This window comes from Lolium rigidum, chromosome 7, assembly GCF_022539505.1.
Source record: "Lolium rigidum isolate FL_2022 chromosome 7, APGP_CSIRO_Lrig_0.1, whole genome shotgun sequence".
Lineage (NCBI taxonomy): Eukaryota > Viridiplantae > Streptophyta > Magnoliopsida > Poales > Poaceae > Lolium > Lolium rigidum.
The window spans coordinates 310,513,497-310,533,950 of record NC_061514.1 but is presented as its reverse complement, the minus strand read 5'-3'; the positions used below and the strand labels follow the sequence as shown (position 1 = coordinate 310,533,950).

General features: G+C 45.4%; 1 protein-coding gene across 1 annotated transcript; it reads right to left on the bottom strand.

Moving 5' to 3' along the window:
• Positions 1-13,511: 13,511 nt before the first annotated feature.
• On the bottom strand, positions 13,512-19,234 carry LOC124678046 (U-box domain-containing protein 33-like). Its single transcript, XM_047213986.1, has 7 exons — positions 18,687-19,234; positions 18,428-18,546; positions 18,173-18,282; positions 15,955-16,384; positions 15,749-15,871; positions 15,055-15,561; positions 13,512-14,704 (listed from the first exon to the last, which is right to left on the bottom strand). The coding sequence occupies exons 1-7, from the start codon at positions 18,913-18,915 to the stop codon at positions 13,874-13,876; spliced, it is 2,349 nt and encodes a 782-aa protein (XP_047069942.1). The 5' UTR covers positions 18,916-19,234; the 3' UTR covers positions 13,512-13,873.
• Between the last annotated feature and the right edge of the window lie 1,220 nt (positions 19,235-20,454).

Here is a 20,454-nt window from a genome sequence, read left to right as displayed (position 1 = left end):
ATTCCCCTCTCCGGCGAGGTGCCGGAGGCGATCTCCTGAATCCCCCGAGATGGGATTGGTGGCGGCTGCATCTCTGGAAGGTTTTCCGTATCGTGGCTCTCGGTACTGGGGGTTTCGCGACGAAGACTTTAAGTAGGCGGAAGGGCAGGTCAGGGGGCATCACGAGGGACCCACATGCTAGGGTCACGCGGGCCCAAGCCTGGCCGCGTCGCCCTAGTGTGGCGTCGCCTCGTGGCCCCACTTCGTATCTCCCTCGGTCTTCTGGAAGCTTCGTGGAAAAATAAGCCCCTGGGCGTTGATTTCGTCCAATTCCGAGAATATTTTCTTACTAGGATTTGTAAAACCAAAAACAGCAGAAAACAACAACTAGCTCTTCGGCATCTCGTCAATAGGTTAGTGCCGGAAAATGCATAATAATGACATATAATGTGTATAAAACATGTGAGTATCATCATAAAAGTAGCATGGAACATAAGAAATTATGGATACGTTTGAGACGTATCAAGCATCCCCAAGCTTAGTTCCTACTCTCCCTCGAGTAGGTAAACGATAACAAGGATAATTTCTGAAGTGACATGCTATCATAATCTTGATCAATACTATTGTAAAGCACATGAGATCAATGCAGCGATTCGAAGCAATGATGAAGATAATGAGTAAACAACTGAATCATATAGCAAAGACTTTTCATGAATAATACTTTCAAGACAAGCATCAATAAGACTTGCATAACAGTTAACTCATAAGCAATAAGTTCTTAGTAGAAAGCTTTGAAACAACACAAAGGAAGATATAAGTTTCAGCGGTTGCTTTCAACTTCAACATGTTTATCTCATGGATAATTGTCAACACAAAGTAATATAACAAGTGCAATAGGTAAACATGTAAGAATCAATGCACACAGTTGACACAAGTGTTCGCTTCTAAGATAGAAAGAAGTAGGTAAACTGACTCAACAATAAAGTAGAAGAATGGCCCTTCGCAAAGGGAAGCATGGATTACTATTTTTGTGCTAGAGCTTTTCATTTTGAAAACATAGAATTTTTTTTGTCAACGGTAGTAATAAATCATATGTGTTATGTATAAGACATCCTATAAGTTGCAAGCCTCATGCATAGTATACCAATAGTGCTCGCACCTTGTCCTAATTAGCTTGGATTAACACGGATTATCATTGCATAACATATGTTTCAACCAAGTGTCACAAAGGGGTACCTCTATGCCGCCTGTACAGAGGTCTAAGGAGAAAGTTCGCATTGGATTTCTCGCTTTTGATTATTCTCAACTTAGACATCCATACCGGGACAACATAGACAACAGATAATGGACTCCTCTTTAATGCTTAAGCATTCAACAAAAGATAATATTCTCATAAGAGATTGAGGATTTGTGTCCAAACTGAAACTTCCACCATGATTCATGGCTTTAGTTAGCGGCCCAATGTTCTTCTCTAACAATATGCATACTCAAACCATTTGATCATGAAAATCGTCCTTACTTCAGATAAGACGAACATGCATAGCAACTCACATGATATTCAACAAAGGTAAAAGTTGATGGCGTCCCCAGAAACATGGTTACCGCTCAACAAGCAACTTATTAAGAAATAAAACACATAAGTACATATTCTTCACCACAATAGTTTTTAAGGCCATTTTCCCATGAGCTATGTATTGTAAAGGCAAAGAATAGAAGTTTAAAGGTAGCACTCAAGTAATGTACTTTGGAATGGCGGGGAAATACCATGTGGTAGGTAGGTATGGTGGACACAAATGGCATAGTTTTTGGCTCAAGCATTTGGATGCACGAGAAGAATCCCTCTCAATACAAGGCTAGGCTAGCAAGGTTGTTTGAAGCAAACTCAAGTATAAATGGTACATCAAGACTCACATATGAACATATTGTAAGTATTATAAGACTTTACATCGTCTCCTTGTTGTTCAAACACCTCAACCAGAAAATATCTAGACTTAGAGAGACCAATCATGCAAACCAAATTTTAACAAGCTCTATGTAGTTCTTCATTAATAGTGCAAAGTACATGATGCAAGAGCTTAAACATGATCTATATGAGCACAACAATTGCCAAGTATCAAATTATTCAAGACATTATACCATTTACCACATGCGGCATTTTCCGTTTCCAACCATATATCAATGAACGAAGTAGTTCAACCTTCGCAATGAACATTAAGAATAAAGCTAAGAACACATGTGTTCATATGCACCAGCGGAGCGTTTCTCTCTCCCACACAAAGAATGCTAGGATCCGATTTTATTCAAACAAAACAAAAATAAAAACAAACAGACGCTCCAAGCAAAGCACATAAGATGTGACTGAATAAAAATATAGTTTCACTAGAGGTGACACGATAAGTTGTCGATGAAGAAGGGGATGCCTTGGGCATCCCCAAGCTTAGATGCTTGAGTCTTCTTAAAATATGCAGGGATGAACCACGGGAGCATCCCCAAGCTTAGCCTTTTCACTCTTCTTGATCATATTGTATCATCCTCCTCTCTTGACCCTTGAAAACTTCCTCCACACCAAACTCGAAACAAACTCATTAGAGGGTTAGTGCATAATTCATATATTCAGAGGTGACATAATCATTCTTAACACTTCTGGACATTGCACAAAGCTACTGAAAGTTAATGGAACAAAGAAATCCATCAAACATAGCAAAACAGGCAATGCGAAATAAAAGGCAGAATCTGTCAAAACAGAACAGTCCGTAAAGACAAATTTTCCAGGGGCACTTAACTTTCTCAGATGAAAATTCTCAAATTGAATGAAAGTTGCGTACATATCTGAGGATCACGCACGTAAATTGGCAGATTTTTCTGAGTTACCTACAGAGAACCCTGCCCAAATTCGTGACGACGAAGAAATCTGTTTCAGTGCGAGTAATCCAAATCTAGTATTGACTTTACTATCAAAGACTTTACTTGGCACAACAATGCAATAAAATAAAGATAAGGAGAAGTTGCTACAGTAGTAACAACTTCCAAGACTCAAATATAAAACAAAAGTGCTGAAGTAAAATGATGGGTTGTCTCCCATAAGCGCTTTTCTTTAACGCCTTTCAGCTAGGCGTAGAAAGTGTGAATCAAGTATTATCAAGAGATGAAGCATCGACATTATTACCTTGGGCTTTACGCCTACCCTTATTACTCTTTTTCTTACTCTTTGGTTTAGGGAATACATGGCCGCCTCCCGGTGTAGAGGTGAATTTTAGGGTGCCTTTTCCCACATCTATGATTGCTCCCAATAGTTTCAGCAAGGATCTTCCAAGTGTGATTTGTCCTGTTCCTGCACATTCAATAACAAGATAATCAGTGGATATCGTTCTTCCAAGAATGGTTGTGAACACACCCTTGGCTATTCCCTCAGGAATTATAGCAGAGTTATCAGTGAGAGTTATTCTTTCTCCTCCTTCAGTAAGTCCCCAAAGTGTCAAAGATTCATAAATACTCTTAGGCATAAGGCAAAATTCAGACGTAATATCACAACGGGCATAAAAAATTTCACCACCAATAGTAACTTTAATAGTAGGGTCTGAAAGTGCATGGAGCCCCCATGTGTGGTTTTGGTAATTAATGACAATCCCTATGGACTAATGTTTGCATTGAGTTATATTTGTAGGTGTTGTCCATAGGCAATTCTTGAACCATATGTTGGCTTCAAGGTTGCAATAAGAAGAATTTGATGAAGGATATAAAGTGTCAAGTATGTCTTGAAGATGAAGATGAAGTGAGCCCTCAAGTTACTTCAAGACATCAACATGATGAAGAATGAAGTGCAAGTTCAAGATGAGCCAACTCGAAGAGTTCATAAGCTTGAAGCTTGCCATGGAGAAATCCACATGGTGGTCATGGTTATGTGAAGATGCGCCGAAGAAGAAGCTCTCCCATGGTGGATTATGGGGGAGCAATCCACGAGACTTCGTCAAGCAAGCACAAGCAAGAAAGGCGTTCCATCTTGTTGAGGTCAAGATCGTCGTCATCGAGCTCAAGTGGAATGTGCAAGTATAAGGTTTGCTCTTGATAGGGTTTCTTTCTCACCGGTCTCATAGTGTAGTTGGAGACCGATTTATAGTTTAGTTGCCGTACTATCAAGAGGGCTCTCGAGTGAGTAACTCGATCGTATCGTTCGGAGAGAGCTCAAACCTTTGCATCCTTGCATCATCTTTCTTGGTTGTTATTTGGACCTTATCCATGTGATGTTTTAGAGCTTGTGCTTATTCTCATGACAAGCTCTAGTTCTTCGAAAACGGATTTCGCATAGATCACTTGTTGCGTTTTCGAGTTTGGTTCATCATCTTACTTGGTTTTATTTGGATCTTATCCATGTGATGTTTTAGAGCTTGTGCTTATTCTCATGACAAGCTCTAGTTCATTGAGAATGGTTTTTCCATGGGCAACTTGTTGCATTTTCAAGATTGGAGGTTTTACCGGTATGTCTTTTTGAGATAGGTCAAACCTTTCATCATTTGTTTCTATCCTCCTTTTCTGGACTATGATGTTTCTATGCATGTTGTTGTAGAGCTCGTTGTTGTGATTTCAACGAGCCCAAGATCATCGAAATCGGAGTCCGGATGCAAAAGTTATGCCCATTTTAGTTTTGGTGTTTCTGCAGTTTGCTTAGGCCGGATATTTCGGAAATATCCGGGCCGGATTATCCGGGCCGGATATTTCGGAAATATGCGGCCCCTCGAAAAATGGCTAAGGACCTGAAGAAAAGCAAGTCTGATGTGAGGCCGGACTTTTGGCCGGATTTTGACCAGGTTTTTTCCCTGAGGCCGGATTATCCGGGGGCGGATTATCCGGCCCTTACTTAGGCCGGATTATCCGGCCCTAGTTTTGCCCAACGGCTCGATTTTCTTGGGGGGTATAAATACCCCCCTTCTTCCTCCTTGGGCTGTAGCTTCTCTCACTCTCTCTCTCCTCCATTGTTGAACTAGAGAAGCTTGCACTATCTCTCAATCCCTCCATGATTCTTTCCCCCATTTGAGGGAAAAGAGAGAGGAGATCTAGATCTACACTTCTACCAATCAAATCCATCTCTTTGTGAGTGGAACTCTCTAGATCTAGATCTTGGTGTTCTTTGTGAATTCCTTTGTTCTTCCTCTCTTATTCCCCCAATAGCTTTTGTAGCTTTGTTGGAATTTGAGAGAGAAGGACTTGAGCATCTTTGTGGTGTTCTTGCCATTGCATTTGGTGCATCGGTTTGAGTTCTCCACGGTGATTCGTGGTGGTGAAAGCAAGAAGGTTATTACTCTTGGGTTCTTGGAACCCTAGACGGATTCTAGACCTTTGTGGTGATTTGTTGGGAGCCTCCAATTAAGTTGTGGATGTGTGCCCCAATCTTTGTGTAAGGCCCGGTTTCCGCCTCGAAGGAAATCCCTTAGTGGAACCGTGACCTAGGCCTTTGTGGCGAGGGTCACCGGAGATTTAGGTGAGGCGCCTTCGTGGCGTTCGGTGTGTGGTGTGAGTACCGCATCTTGGGGTGAGGCCTTTGTGGCGTTGGTGTGCATCGAGCAACCACACCTCAAGGTGAGCCTCTTGTGGCGTTCGGGAGCACTAAGCAACCGCACCTCTCCACCGGAGATTAGCACTCGCAAGAGTGTGAACTCCGGGATAAATCATCGTCTCCCGCGTGCCTCGGTTATCTCTATACCCGAGCTCTTTACTTATGCACTTTACCTTGTGATAGCCATCGTGCTTGAAGTTATATATATCTTGCTATCACATACTTGCTTGTATTGCTTAGCATAAGTTGTTGGTGCACATAGGTGAACCATTGCTTAGAATAAGTTGTTAGTGCACATAGGTGAACAATAGTATATAGGCTTTGGGCTTGACAAAGTAAACGCTAGTTTTATTCCGCATTTGTTAAGCCCATCTCGTAAAAGTTTTAAATCGCCTATTCACCCCCCCTCTAGGCGACATCCGTGTCCTTTCAGGGTCCCACATTGAAGGTTTAGAGTTTACTAAAACATGATCAAGGCGCTCACGAATCTGACTATATCTTTCTTTCAAGCAAGATGTATTTGTCTCAAGAGTGTTCAATCTATTATAAATGCTAATAAGAGCTGAATCAAAGTTATTAGCTGAACTATGTGATGCAACCAATTTTTTTATGGCATTAAAAGCTTGATCACCATTACAATGAAGGAAATCTCCTCCCACTACAGCATCTAAGGCATATCTATAGCGAATCATAAGCCCAAAATAAAAATTACTAAGGAGTAAACTTAGAGTCATTTGAGGTTCAGCTTTACGATAAGAATAAAAAATTCTAGACCAAGCATCTTTAAAACTCTCCTCATCCCCTTGTTTAAAAGTAAAGATTAATTCCTCAGGTGAAGAAGTAACAGGTTCAGAGCTAGACATGATAACAAAACAAAGTAAATGCAAGTAACTAATTTTTTTGTGTTTTTAATATGGAGAACGCAAACAAGATAGTAAATAAAGTATAGCTAGCAACTAATTTTTTTGTGTTTTGTTTTAGTGCAGCAAACAAAGTAGTAAATAAAATAAAGTAAAGCAAGACAAAAACAAAGTAAAGAGATTGGAAGTGGAGACTCCCCTTGCAGCGTGTCTTGATCTCCCCGGCAACGGCGCCAGAAAATTAGCTTGATGCGTGCAGTTAACACACGTCCGTTGGGAACCCCAAGAGGAAGGTGTGATGCGTACAGTAGCAAGTTTTCCCTCAGTAAGAAACCAAGGTTTATCGAACCAGTAGGAGCCAAGAAGCACGTTGAAGGTTGATGGTGGCGAAGTGTAGTGCGGCGCAACACCAGGAATTCCGACGCCAACGTGGAACTTGCACAATACAATCAAAGTACTTTGCCCCAACGTAACAGTGAGGTTGTCAATCTCACCGGCTTGTTGTAAACAAAGGATTAATTGTATAGTGTGAAAGATGATGTTTGTTTGCGAAGAACAGTAAAAAAACAATTGCAGTAGATTGTATTTCAGATGTAAAGAATGGACCGGGGTCCATAGTTCACTAGTGGTGTCTCTCCCATAAGATAAATAGCATGTTGGGTGACCAAATTACAGTTGGGCAATTGACAAATAAAGAAGGCATAACAATGCACATACATATATCATGATGAGTACTATGAGATTTAATCGGGGCATTACGACAAAGTACATAGACCGCTATCCAGCATGCATCTATGCCTAAATAGTCCACTTTCAGGTTATCATCCGAACCCCTTCCGGTATTAAGTTGTAAACAACAGACAATTGCATTAAGTATGGTGCGTAATGTAATCAACACAGATATCCTTAGACAAAGCATCGATGTTTTATCCCTAGTAGAAACAGCACATCCACAATCTTAGAACTTTCTGTCACTGTCCCAGATTCAATGGAGGCATGAACCCACTATCGAGCATAAATACTCCCTCTTGGAGTTACAAGTAGCAACTTGGCCAGAGCCTCTACTAGCAACGGAGAGCATGCAAGAACATAAACAACATATATGATAGATTGATAATCAACTTGACATAGTATTCAATATTCATCGGATCCCAACAAACACAACATGTAGCATTACAAATAGATGATCTTGATCATGATAGGCAGCTCACAAGATCTAACATGATAGCACAATGAGGAGAAGACAACCATCTAGCTACTGCTATGGACCCATAGTCCAGGGGTGAACTACTCACACATCAATCCGGAGGCGATCATGGCGATGAAGAGTCCTCCGGGAGATGATTCCCCTCTCCGGCAGGGTGCCGGAGGCGATCTCCTGAATCCCCCGAGATGGGATTGGTGGTGGCTGCGTCTCTGGAAGGTTTTCCGTATCGTGGCTCTCGGTACTTGGGGTTTCGCGACGAAGGTTTTAAGTAGGCGGAAGGGCAGGTCAGGGGGCGTCACGAGGGACCCACACGCTAGGGCCGCGCGGGCCCAAGCCTGGCCGCGCCGCCCTAGTGTGGCGTCACCTCATGGCCCCACTTCGTATCTCCCTCGGTCTTCTGGAAGCTTCGTGGAAAAATAAGCCCCTGGGCGTTGATTTCGTCCAATTCCGAGAATATTTCCTTACTAGGATTTACGAAACCAAAAACAGCGAGAAAACAGACAAGCGGCTCTTCGGCATCTCGTCAATAGGTTAGTGCCGGAAAATGCATAATAATGACATATAATGTATATAAAACATGTGAGTATCATCATAAAAGTAGCATGGAACATAATAAAAAAAATTTGAAAGGAATACGGTAGGGGAAGCCCCTACAGTGATTTTGTTTTTTAAATAATAAGAACCCAAATTCACGTCCCTGGGGACTTGAACCTGGGTGGCTGGGTTGTACATCCACTTCCCTAACCACTTCTTGGAACATAAGAAATTATGGATACGTTTGAGACGTATCAGTATGCTATGTTAGTACTCGGTCTAAATTGCAACAGTCTATTATGCACTCTAGATTTTACTTTAATATGAACTCCGGATTCACTCTCCACGGTGTGACGGTGACAGTGTGCGCATCGTGTGTGATTTCCTTTATGAAGTTGTGGAGCTTGTTTACTCCGGCTTGAGGTGTGCTTTTGTAGCCCTACACAATGAATGGTGTTTGTTATCCAACAAGAGAGTGTAGAAAGTAGCATTTATTTATTCAGTTATGTGATCAATGTTGAGAGTGTCCACTAGTGAAAGTATGATCCCTAGGCCTTGTTTCTAAGCATTGAAACACCGTTTCCAACAAGTTCCGTTACATGTTTGCTTGCTGCCATTTTTATTTCAGATTGTAATTACTACTTACAATCATCCATATTACTTGTATTTCACTATCTCTTCGCCGAACTAGTGCACCTATACATCTGACAAGTGTATTAGGTGTGTTGGGGACACAAGAGACTTCTTGTATCTTAATTGCAGGGGTTGCTTGAGAGGGATATCTCTGACCTCTACCTCCACGAGTTCGATAAACCTTGGGTGATCCACTTAAGGGAAACTTGCTTGCTTGTTCTACAAACCTCTCGCTCTTGGAGGCCCAACACTGTCTACAGGGAATAGAAGCGTGCGTAGACATCAAGCTATTTTCTGGCGCCGTTGCCGGGGAGGTAAGGTAAAAGGTATTCACATCCTTCGACTACTAAGCTATTTCCTAGCACTGTTGCCGGTGTGTGAGTGCTCGAAGGTATTTTCTTTAGATCCTGCAATTATATCTTTTTGTCTCTTGTTTTTATTTTCACTAGTTAGGATTAATGGAAAACAACAAAAAAATTAGAGATCTTTATGAACTTTATATTGAATTAAGACATGATGTGTTTGAAGAGAGAATTAAAAAACCCATGGAACTTTGTTTGCAAAATAGTTGTAGCAATGTTATTAGCATGAACTCTTTGAATACTATTATTGCTAATGCTATGGAAGAATTTAAGCTTGGGGAAGCTGGTTGTGATATTTTTAGTCCCCCAAGTTTTGAGGAGAAAATTTTCTTTGATGATACTTTGCCTCCCATTTATGATGATTATAATGATAGTGGTATTTTGGTGCCACCTACTATGGAGGATAAAGGTTTTTATGATTATACCATGCCTGCAATTTATGATGATTACAATGATGAATATGATATTTTCAGTCCACCTACTATTGAGGAGAAAATTAATTATGATTACAATATGCCTCCTATATATGATGATTATGGTGATGAGAATAATAATGAAGGATATCTTATTGAATTTGCTCCCACTACAATTAATAGTAATGATTATGCTTATGTGGAGAGTAATAATTTTATGCATGTAGCTCATGAGAAGAATGTTTCATGTGATAGTTATATTGTTGAGTTTGTTCATGATGCTACTGAAAGTTATTATGAGAGAGGAAAACATGGTTATATGCATCTTAATAATATTAAGTTTCCCCTCTTTATGTTGAGAATTTTGAAGTTACTCGTGTTTTATCTTCCTATGCTTGTCACTTTGTCCTTCATGAATTTATTTGTGTACAAGATTCTTATGCATAGGAAGCGGGTTAGACTTAAATTTGTTTCATACTTGCTTTTTGATGCTCTCTTTGCTTCAACTCTCATCCTTATGTGAGCATCATTAAAATCACTGAGCCAATCTTAATGGCTATAAAGAAAGCACTTCTTGGGAGATAACCCATGTTTTTATTTTGCTACTGTTTTGTTGTGTCTTGGAAGTTGTTACTACTGTAGCAACCTCTCCTTATCATGTTTGTTTTGTTTTTGTGCCAAGAATTGCCTCTAATGGTAAGAAAGTGGTATTTGGGAGATTTGCAATCTGGTTTACTGTTTCTGGTTCGTTACGAAAAAAATCTTCAAAAATCACCAGGACGTAATTTTTAGCTGCCAATTTACGAGTATCTTCCCCAGGTATTTATCTAACTTTCATTAGTTTAGAGTTTTTCGAGTTACGCAGCGTAACTATTTTTCAAAAATCAATCTTTACGGACTGTTCTGTTTTGACAGATTCTTGCACTGTTTTGCATTTGCATCTTTTTGCCACCTTTTTGAGTTCTCTTGATCAAAGAACCTTATTGAAGTTGTGCTACAGTAGATAATGCTTATTAAAATGCTTTTCATATGTCATACTGAACTTTGTAGATTTGATTAATATTATCATTGCTTCTGCTATGCTTCCGCTATGTGTTTTGTATTTGGATCTCTAGATCCACTATGTTGTAAGACTGGATCATGTGATCCTCTATTTGTAAGACGATTATGGTATGTAATAAATGATGTGTTGTGATATCAATCTATTATGTCTCGCAAAAACAATATTCCTGGGATTGCGATGTACGGTATAATAGGCATCTGGACTTAAAAATCCGGGTGTTGACAGAACCTCTAGATCTAAGCAAATAAGCCTGGAAAAACATATCTAAGCTAGCGTTCCATGCTACTCACATGGATCTGACAGTCGGATGAGGCAGGCGTATTCGATATGCATGCGAGGACGAGAAAGATGACCTCCCGCGGTGGGGCTACACCGGCCGGAGAAGATGTAGTCGCTTACCTGCTTGCCGGTGAGAAGTTGCCCTAGACGGAGAGCTCGAAAGGGGAGAAATGGTGGAGAGGGATTTTCCTGTGAGGTGCGGCGGTGTAAATAGGGGCCGAGTTTCGGCGGGAGGTGACCGAATTTCTCCCGTGGGATTTCCCTATACGCGCGCGAGCTCCTGCTATCTATCGCTCGCACAATGGCGCAAATTTTCCCTCGCGAGTGCGAAAATAGTTTGGTTCGCCAGGAACGCCCGGATCGAGTGTGCCTCCTCATACAGGCACTACGGTGTTTTAGATCATCCCCACTCGTCTCCCCGACGAGGCCCTCAGGACCGCGTTTTGTCATCCGGACGGCGAAATTCGGCCCAGTCGCACCCCCGGTTCCTCGTTTTCGTCCGGATTTGGGCCTAAATCCATCCGGCGAGCCCACGCCATCCCTGGCCCCCCGGGGAGTGCTCGGGGAGTCCGGACGAAACAAAAGCGCGGGAAACGCCGAGGAAACTTTCCGCGCGTCTGGTGGCCCCAACTTGTCGGCGAGAGACACCGATCGTCGTCCTCATCGCATCGTCTTCCGCGCGCTGTAAAATCCTGCCGCCGGTTAGTATTCGCCCGCCGCGTAGCTTCCACCCGGCGAGTTAATGCCGTCGCCTCGGTTTCACGCGCGCCTACCTCTATTTATCGCCGAACTACCGCGTCTCCCCCGCATTCACCTCGCTCGCCTTCCCCCAAATCTTCCCCGATCTCGAACGAACCAGCAATGGCGAACGACGGTGCGGCCAACAATGGCTTCGGCCGCCGTTCTCTCCACCAATGGTAGGGACGGCTCCTCCACGCGGCGGGCTAGCCGGCGCCGCCGGACTTCCGCGCGCCGGGAGGATGGAGACTTAGCGCGGGCGGCGTGCCGATCCCGCCGCCGCCAATGGGTCGGGCCGCCATGGACAACGAGATCGAAGCAGTGCTCGCCACATTCACCGACGAGCAGCGCACCGAGCCGCGCTTCTTCCCCGACGCGTACGACTCGTGGAGCGACTTCTTCCGGTGCAGGTACGAGCGCGAACTCGCCGCGTACGACGGCCCTCCTCCTCCTCCGGCAAGGAACAACGCCGCCGGCCGCCGCCGGTGGTGGAGCGCGCCTGGACGCACCCTCTCGAATGTGCCCGCGCACATCGAGGGCGGGAATTCCCCCGTCCTACAAATGCCGCCGCCGGAGGCGGCTACTGTCTCGCGCCGGCGCGGTAGCTCCTGGCTGCCGAGGAGGATGGCGCCGTCCTCCTCCCCCTCTGGGTCAAGGTCGGCGTTCAGGTCCGGCGGGTCCACGTCGGTCTTCGTTAAGAAGGAGCCGGCGTCTCCGTCGACACCGGCGCGCGTCAAGAAGGAGCCGGCGCCTCCACCGCCGACCAGAGGGCGCAGCAGTGGCGCCCTTGTCATCCGCGACCAACCCTCCTCGCCGCAGCGCGGGCGGAAGAGGAAGTCGGCGAAGAAGGAGGCCGCCGCGGCCGCCGCCAACCAGCTCGCCGAGGAGGAGGCGAAGCGCGCGGAGGACGCCGCGGTGGTGGAGGCGATCACCAGGTCGCTGAAGGACCTGGTGCCCGCCGACAACAGCCTCCCCATCGACGCCGCACTGGAGTGGTCCAGGCGTGACTGGGAGCGCCAGGAGGCGGAGCAGCAGCGGCGGCTGCTGGATCTGGCCGCCGCGCGTCAACTCGCCGCCCGTGCCGCCGCACCATCCGCCGGTAGGAACGCCGCGCCCAGGGAGGTGATCAAGCTCGAGGAGAGCAGCGACGACGACATCTACCGTCCGTCGCCGCCACGCGCCGGCGACGCTGGCCAGGGCACGAGCCGCTGGTACGAGGCGCCGCCGCCCCAGGACGACGCCGGCTCGAGCGACGACGACGACGGCGGCGACTACACGGCCTTCTACCGCCATTTCGGCATGTAGGAGGCCGCTTTTTAGTTTAAGTTTTAGTTTGCCAATCGCCGATTTCAAATATATGTACGAATTCGGTCTATTTATGTACGAACTCGCCTCTATATGTTAAATATCATTAAATTTCGCTTATGTTTGAACGAACTCGCCAATTTTGTCTGAATTCGCCGTATTACGTTACATCTATCATGGGCTCGCGGCTAGGAAAATGGGCCTCCCCAAGCCAAATTTTCCTCCAATCCGGACGACAATATCGCCGGATTTGGGCGTGGGGAGACAGGAGATGCTCTTATGAATCGTGCTAAGAGAAACGGAAAAACGTGGGGATACAAACTGCTGATTCTTGCATGAGCGTAGCCAGGAAACCACCTCACGAGCAACCAAGCTGGCCCCAGATGACCCCTTGTGAAAACTTGCTCTCCTTGAGCTCTTCCCAATCTCCCTGCCAGCCTATATCCCCCTCGTTGCCGGCGGCCATGGTGGCCGGCAGCAGGTGGGAGGGGTCTGGCCTCTAGTGAACTGAAAGATTCATAACTTAGTGCTCCTCATTCCCGAAAAGGATGTAGCTGATCCTTTTTCGAACGGGTATATACAACTGATTAAAAACAAAATGTCTTATTCACTACATTACACTGATGTACATAATCATATATACACGTACGGTAGGGCTCATTCCAGTTTGTCTCCCGGCTTGTTTGGTTGGGCTTAGCTCAGATTGAGAGAGCCAGTAAATCCAAATGCTTGGCCTGGAACAGAAGTTGTCCACACAAAAAATTCACCAGTGAAACCAAAGGTTCATAATTTGTACAACTGTACCAAAACAATAAGCAAAAATAGAATATTCATCCCCTACACTGCACTAAGCTAACATAGTACCATAATGTACATAAGCATATATTATACAAAAAAGGGCTCCTTCTATCTAATCTAGTTGCCAGTTGAAGCAGCTGGAGAATCATCATCAGTGAGGCTGTGAGAGCCAATCCTGAATAGCAAACCGAAGGGCATGGTTGGGGGTGAGATCAAGGTGCTTTAGCTTCAGATCGGTCACCGCTAGGCCATTCTCTATCAACTCACGAATGGCATGTCCTTCGTACGTCAGCCCATCCGCAGCCACCTGAGGGTCACCCATGGTTTCCTTGAGAATTGGGCACATGAAGAATGATGGTGCTTGTCTTCCCCTGATCAGATACAGCTGCTCCAGTTCTCTTACCGTCTCCAGAGTCAGCTCCAGCCTGTCCATGGTGCACTCGAGTCCAAACTCTGCTAGCCGCTGAGCCACCGCCATAGGCCACTCCCCAGCTGTGCGATCTAAAATCGATGATAGCTTTCCACAAGTCATAGCCCGCTTCACTTCAATTGCAAGGCCTAGACCAGGCTGTTTACCAGTCAGTAATTGGAGTATCACAGTGCCGAAGGAATGCATATCAGACTTGTGTGCCAGTAGCGCAGAACCAAATGCGCGGCGATCCTTTGTGTGCTCCATCAGTAAACAAAGATCGGATAGTTTGCAGTGAAAGTCGGTATCTACAAGGATGTTCTCAAGATTCAATCCACCATGAACCATCATCTGTGGTTTACAGGAATGCAAGAACAGTAGAGCACTTGAGATCTCTGCCACAATACGTGCACGGATTTTCCATGGCAATGGTGGGGTATCGTAGTGTTTGCTAAAGAGATGTCCATGAAGGCTCCCATTCTGCAGATACTCGTAGACAAGGCACAGTGCGTCTGGGCATGCACCAACCAAGGTCACTAGATGAGGGTGCCTCACCTTGTTAAGGATGTACACCTGCCGTACGAAAAACAAATAAAGGCCTTCAGCTCCTTAATAGTTCACAAACCTAGTTTATTACATGCATTCAAGAAAAGTTCTAACAAAATTTGATCATTATATTAGCTATAGCAAGCAGAAAATACATATGTGATAAACAAGCATGTAGCCATATACTATGAAGTAAACGATGCAAGCACAGTACAATAAACCTACTGCTTAGTATCCACAATATTTCAATCTTGACTATGTCCATTTCATGTATGTGACTGCAAATTTATTTTTTAGAATTTGCACATATTAAATAATTTACTAATCACTAATGCATCCAATAGGACCAGCATAAGAAGCAGGGTAGCACGGAGTACCTCTTGCTGGAACTGCATCGAGCTCTTCATGCGTTGTGAGTGCAACTTATGAATCATAACGCTCCTGTTCATAATTTCTCCTTTGTAAACATACCCATGACTTCCTGGCCGTATTTTGAAGCTCTCTGAGAATTTACAAGTTGCATCTTGAACATCTAACAGTGTGAATTGTCTAACGGTGTACGGATCATGGCTGGTTGTAAACCCTTCAACCTGGTTAATATATGTATCTTCTAGCTTGTTTTCTTTTGTTTTTTCCTGCTTAAGAATCTTTATAGAAGATTGAATCACCTCCAGCTTTGCCGCAGCTTCATTCATCCGAAACCTCATGTTGTTAGCATGAGAATCTAGAATTTCTAATCTTCTCTTAGAAGAGTCCAACACAGCTGTGGCTTTTTCTTTATGTCTTGCCAGATCATCATGTTGCTTTCTTGTGGCTAGGAATACACCTTCCAGTTCCTCTCTTAGTTTTACTTCTCGTCTTTTGGAAGACTCGGAAGCTTTTACCTGATCAAGGAGCACGAGCCAGGTAAGAAATAAAGAATAAGTCCTTCACCGTATTTGAAATGGGATGATACTTAGGAAGTTAGTAACCCATCTGGTTTTCTATTCATGGTATGCTGTAAAAGGAACTGGGCATTTTTTTTTTTAAAAAGGCAGCCTAGTTAGATGGTGAGAATACGTGGCTGCATACCCTGACGAAAGCACTGGCCACTTTTGACTCTGTGTCTTTGCGCTTGAGAAGCTCAACAAAAGCATCCTTCCTTGACCCCTCAGCTTCGATCATGACTTGCTTGATATTTGTATCCAACATTTCCTGCTAAATACCATTCACTTTAAGTTTAACACAATATGATCAGATTATAAACTACCAATACTGAAATGAAGCAGAAGGGCCACCTTAGAATGGAACTCAAGTGGAGATTCAGGCCAGAAGGTTGAGTTGAATGCAGATTCTGCATCTTGTAAATTTGAAATGTTCTTATTGTACAAATGGTTGACATCAGCTCCAAGAGCTCCATAGTCACTCAATCGACCATTATCTGAAACAATGCCTTCACGAAGATCAGCTGCAGTTGACGCCCCACAAGTAATGTATCCTTCATCAAGTATGGATTCAGCATCGTCACTATTTGGGCTGAACCTAGTTCTCTTTCTGATCATCATAATATCATCTTGGTTGTAGATTGAGATGCTGTTGTCGATGGCGGCGCTTGCTTCTCTGGTCCAGATGTGTCTTCCTCTCCATACAAACCAAATTTCACAAAATGCTGGAGCATTCTTTGCCATGAAATATTCTTTGCTGTGGCTCGCTTTTAACTTGAAGCAACTGCATTTTGTGGATAGAGAGCACTGGAGTTAATAAGAGAGTAATAGAAAGAGACCACCAAAAAGCATTCCACAAACTCATCAGCTAGATTTTTTCGATAAAGAGTATATATTAATATCTTGAAGATACCAATTACACCCAGCCTCTGCAACAACGCATTGCCCTAGCGGCACTACGGATGCACACAGCCTGAAAAGAAAGAAGAATTACAAAAAAGAAAAGTCCCGCTACAGCAATCTATGCCTTGAAACAACGGCACTAACACCACCAAGACAACACCAGAAGTTCAGTTTCTCCAAAAGCGACGCCTCCAAGAAGGAAACAGCACCAATGCCATCGTCGCCCGATCATAGATCTTAGGTTTTCACCCTGAAGAAAATCCTCACTCTCAAAACAATACCTTCAACAAGGTTATTGCCAGCACAACCAATTAAGGTCAGACCTTAGGTTTTCACCCTGAGAGGTAAGACTTTGAACTTCTCTTATGTAGTCGCCCCCACTTGCATACCGTTGCTTCAAGTCACAAATCACCAAGCCAATTCCTCATCGCCACCCAGACTCGAACCACCATAGCTAGTCCCCAGATCTCGACTTTCATGTCATTCTCTGCCAGCATCATAGAACGAAAACATGCTCCATGATATTAACGGCCAGTAGAGCTTCGAAGCGCTCCCTCTGAAACCAAACGGCCAGAGAAAAACACGGGTGCGCACGACCGAATTCCACCCGATCCAGCAATCTCCAGGCATGTCGTCCATTTGGAGTTCGCCGGCGGAGCTTTCCGGAACTCGACAGTCCAGCCAGATCGTGGAAGACACACAACTAGCGGATCAACATCTTGGCGCGAATTGGAATCCTAGGACAGCCACCTTTATGTGGCCGGACCAGCAGCCCTCGCCGCCGGCCGGCTTCCGGCGAGAATGTGTGCCGCGAGCAGGCTGATGGACGGGGCAGAGAGAGGGACAACCGCCCCGAACCCCCAAACCACCACCACTGCCGACCGCCGCCACAAGCTGCCTCACAGAGAGGCGCCCGAGCCGGCCCATGCGGGCCTAGATCGGAGCCGCCACCCCACAGCACCCGCTGCGCCAGACCACCGCCCCTGGGAACAAGGGCAGCCACCACCCTCCTGGAGCCGCCAGGACCGCTGCCGTCGCAGGTCCCTACGCCGCCGCCGCAGCAACAGCGCCGCCACGCCCCTGCCGCGCGACGCCCCGACCCAGCGGTATCGGCCCGCGCCGAGCTCACCGCGTGAGGGAGAGGAAGGGCCCCGCCGCCGCCCGCAACCGGCCTTTGGCCGGCGGCGCCATCCGGCGGCGGCGAGGAGAGGGAGGGGGTGGGGGAGGGACGAGGGCCGGCGGCTAGGGTTTCTCTCCTGTCGCCCGCGGGAGCGACGAGGAGAGATGGGGTCGTTATTCACTCATCAGCTAGATAACGGTCACTGTTCACACTGTGATGAAGAACACCCTGAGAAAATAACAAGTAATAGCAACAAAGATGAAGATGACACTTTTTTCACAGGAACAGCATGATACAACCTTCTGCTTTTAGTGAACCGTGTCATAAAAAAGAATAGTATGAAGGTGCTTAAGTGTCTATCCACTTTTCTGTTTTGTTTCCTGTTTTACCCGTGCTTTCCATGGCTGACTAAACATGGTTTAGTCTCTTTTTTCTCCATGTAAACCGCTTATGAGTAAGACATTTCAACAGAAGAATTCCTTGTGTAGCACAAGCAAGAAGATCATGCTATATTTAGACGTAGTTGATGAGAGCTGGATTGGCACTTACTTATCCGGTATAGAACCCATAACAAGCTTCGTAACCCCATGATCCCTGACCAGTGTGACGACACCGTCGTGGATTTGTTCGTTCTCCGTGAGAAGAATACTTGCGTGCACCTGTGACCAGAAGAAACTGTTATTGCTGCTCTGCTTGGCCATTGGCCAGCTAGTTGATCTGTACTACTACTACATGGTAAATGAAAACAAACTAGTTTGTAAATGGAAGTCTAGTGATGTGCAACAAGAGAGAAAATGGAGGTACCTGCGCCCTGTGACAGAAGGCGATGTAGGTGAGGAGGATCTTGTTCATTTCGTCCCTCTCGGATTTGCGATGGGAGGAGACGAGCTCTTCCGTAGCTTGAGCGGCAGGAATCTTTCCTACTGGAGAAGGAATGAAGGTAATTCTTGTTAGGACATAATACTCCTACTAGATAATTCTTGCGGTGAAATGGGATTTTCATCCGTACAAGGAAAAAAGAAAAAAGAAAAGAAAGGGAATGGAATGGAATTTGGGTGCGTACGGAGGGTGGGGATGACCGGTGAGGGTTGGTGGACGTGGACGAGGGCGATGCGTGCGCAGCCGAAGCGGCGGAAGGCCCAGCGCAGCAGCGGCAGCGTCTTCTCCGGCGACCTCCCAACGGCGACGTGCAGTAGCGCGTGGGCGTGGTCGCGGCGGGGTAGAGAGCCGCCGCCGTAGAGGAAGCCGTAGGCGGCGGGGCTGGGCGGCGGCGACGGGCTCAGGATCTCCATAGCCGATCAATCGATGGATGGATCAACCCCTCTCTCTCTCTGCTACAGGGTCTCCTCCTTCCTTCCTTATACTGCAGCTGCGGCCAAGAGGAGACGAGATCGTCAAATTCGCAGCGCCGGTGTGTCGCTTGCACCGAAACAGAGCCGCATACTCAGAAACAGACAGAACTAGTAAGAAAATCAGCTAGTGCCCAGTTGGGGGCAAAAGAAAAATGGAAGCCGAAGAATATGCTGGTAGGATCAGTCCGCAGCTGCGAGTCAACGCGAGCTCGAAACAGCATATGCGGCTAATATTCCCAGCTTAGATTACTTCTCCTTAAGTAGTACTCCTATCTCCAGCAAATTAATCATCTATCAGCTGCTTACTGGTTGCTTGACTTGCTCCACATGAAAGCATAAGGAAATTGCTTAGCTTATCCGGTCCTTATCAGAATGCAAGGTCACAAGAGATCATAATCAAGTGTCTTCATGTTCTTGATATTGAGTTGTTGCAGAAGCCGGATATACCTGGTATCTACTACTTAATATTAATACTCCTTTCGATTCATATTAATTGACGCTAATATAGATATATCGAGATACATTTTAGTAGTAGATACATCCATTTTAGCATCAACTAATATGGATCCACGGCAACGTGGCGACACTATAGATGTTGCAGGTGGCCGGTGCGTGGAGCGCAACTCTTCATGGCGGCGAGCAATGCGTTTGTGCATCATCCCTTCCAACGAATCCTCTATTGGTCGGCTAGTTCTACGTGAGCAGGCACGGAGACAAGGGGGCGAGGGGGGCTCAGCCACCCCCATGATTGAGATTTTGTGAAGAACACTAGTCATTAGAACCCTTTCTCACCGATTTAGCTAGTCAAATCCGCATCCCCCCTCATCAAGTTTACAACACTAATTCAGCCCACCCCTCCCCCTCAACATTAGAAGCTGGCTCCGTCCCTGTACGTGAGAAAGCTTTGCGAGAAAGTCGGTAGTAAGGGGATGACACCCATTAGTCATTGGCATCGTGGATGCATTCTTTCAGGGGTGAAAACCCGTAGATTAGATCGTCAACATGTCGCCCCGTATTTGAAGTGTTGGTAAGAAGTCCCGCTTCAAGGTAATAAAACAAAAGACATATGGTCAACCCGACCACCACCGGCTTTTGAGTGGTGATTCCTTTTGATGCTGCTCCATGACCATGTTGTCGTCATCTGCTCGAAATTGACGAGATTGATAACCGTTTTCCTTGGGATTGAATGGGATTGACATGGATTGGAATAGATTAAATCTCATCTAAGTCAAAATCCCCCCTAATCCCCTAGTGGAAGGCCTAAAGGGGAATGGATAGGACGACATCCAACCACACTCGGGGACTAGTGGAAGGCATTGTCAATCAAATATGTTTATGCACTCGGGACTGTGGAAGGCATTGCCAATCAAATATGTTGTAGTGGGAGTAAATTCAACAAAGTAGCTATCATTATTATTCTCATCAAGTGTAGAAGGCATAGTATAATCATAATAAAATTTACTATCCATAGTAGGCGGC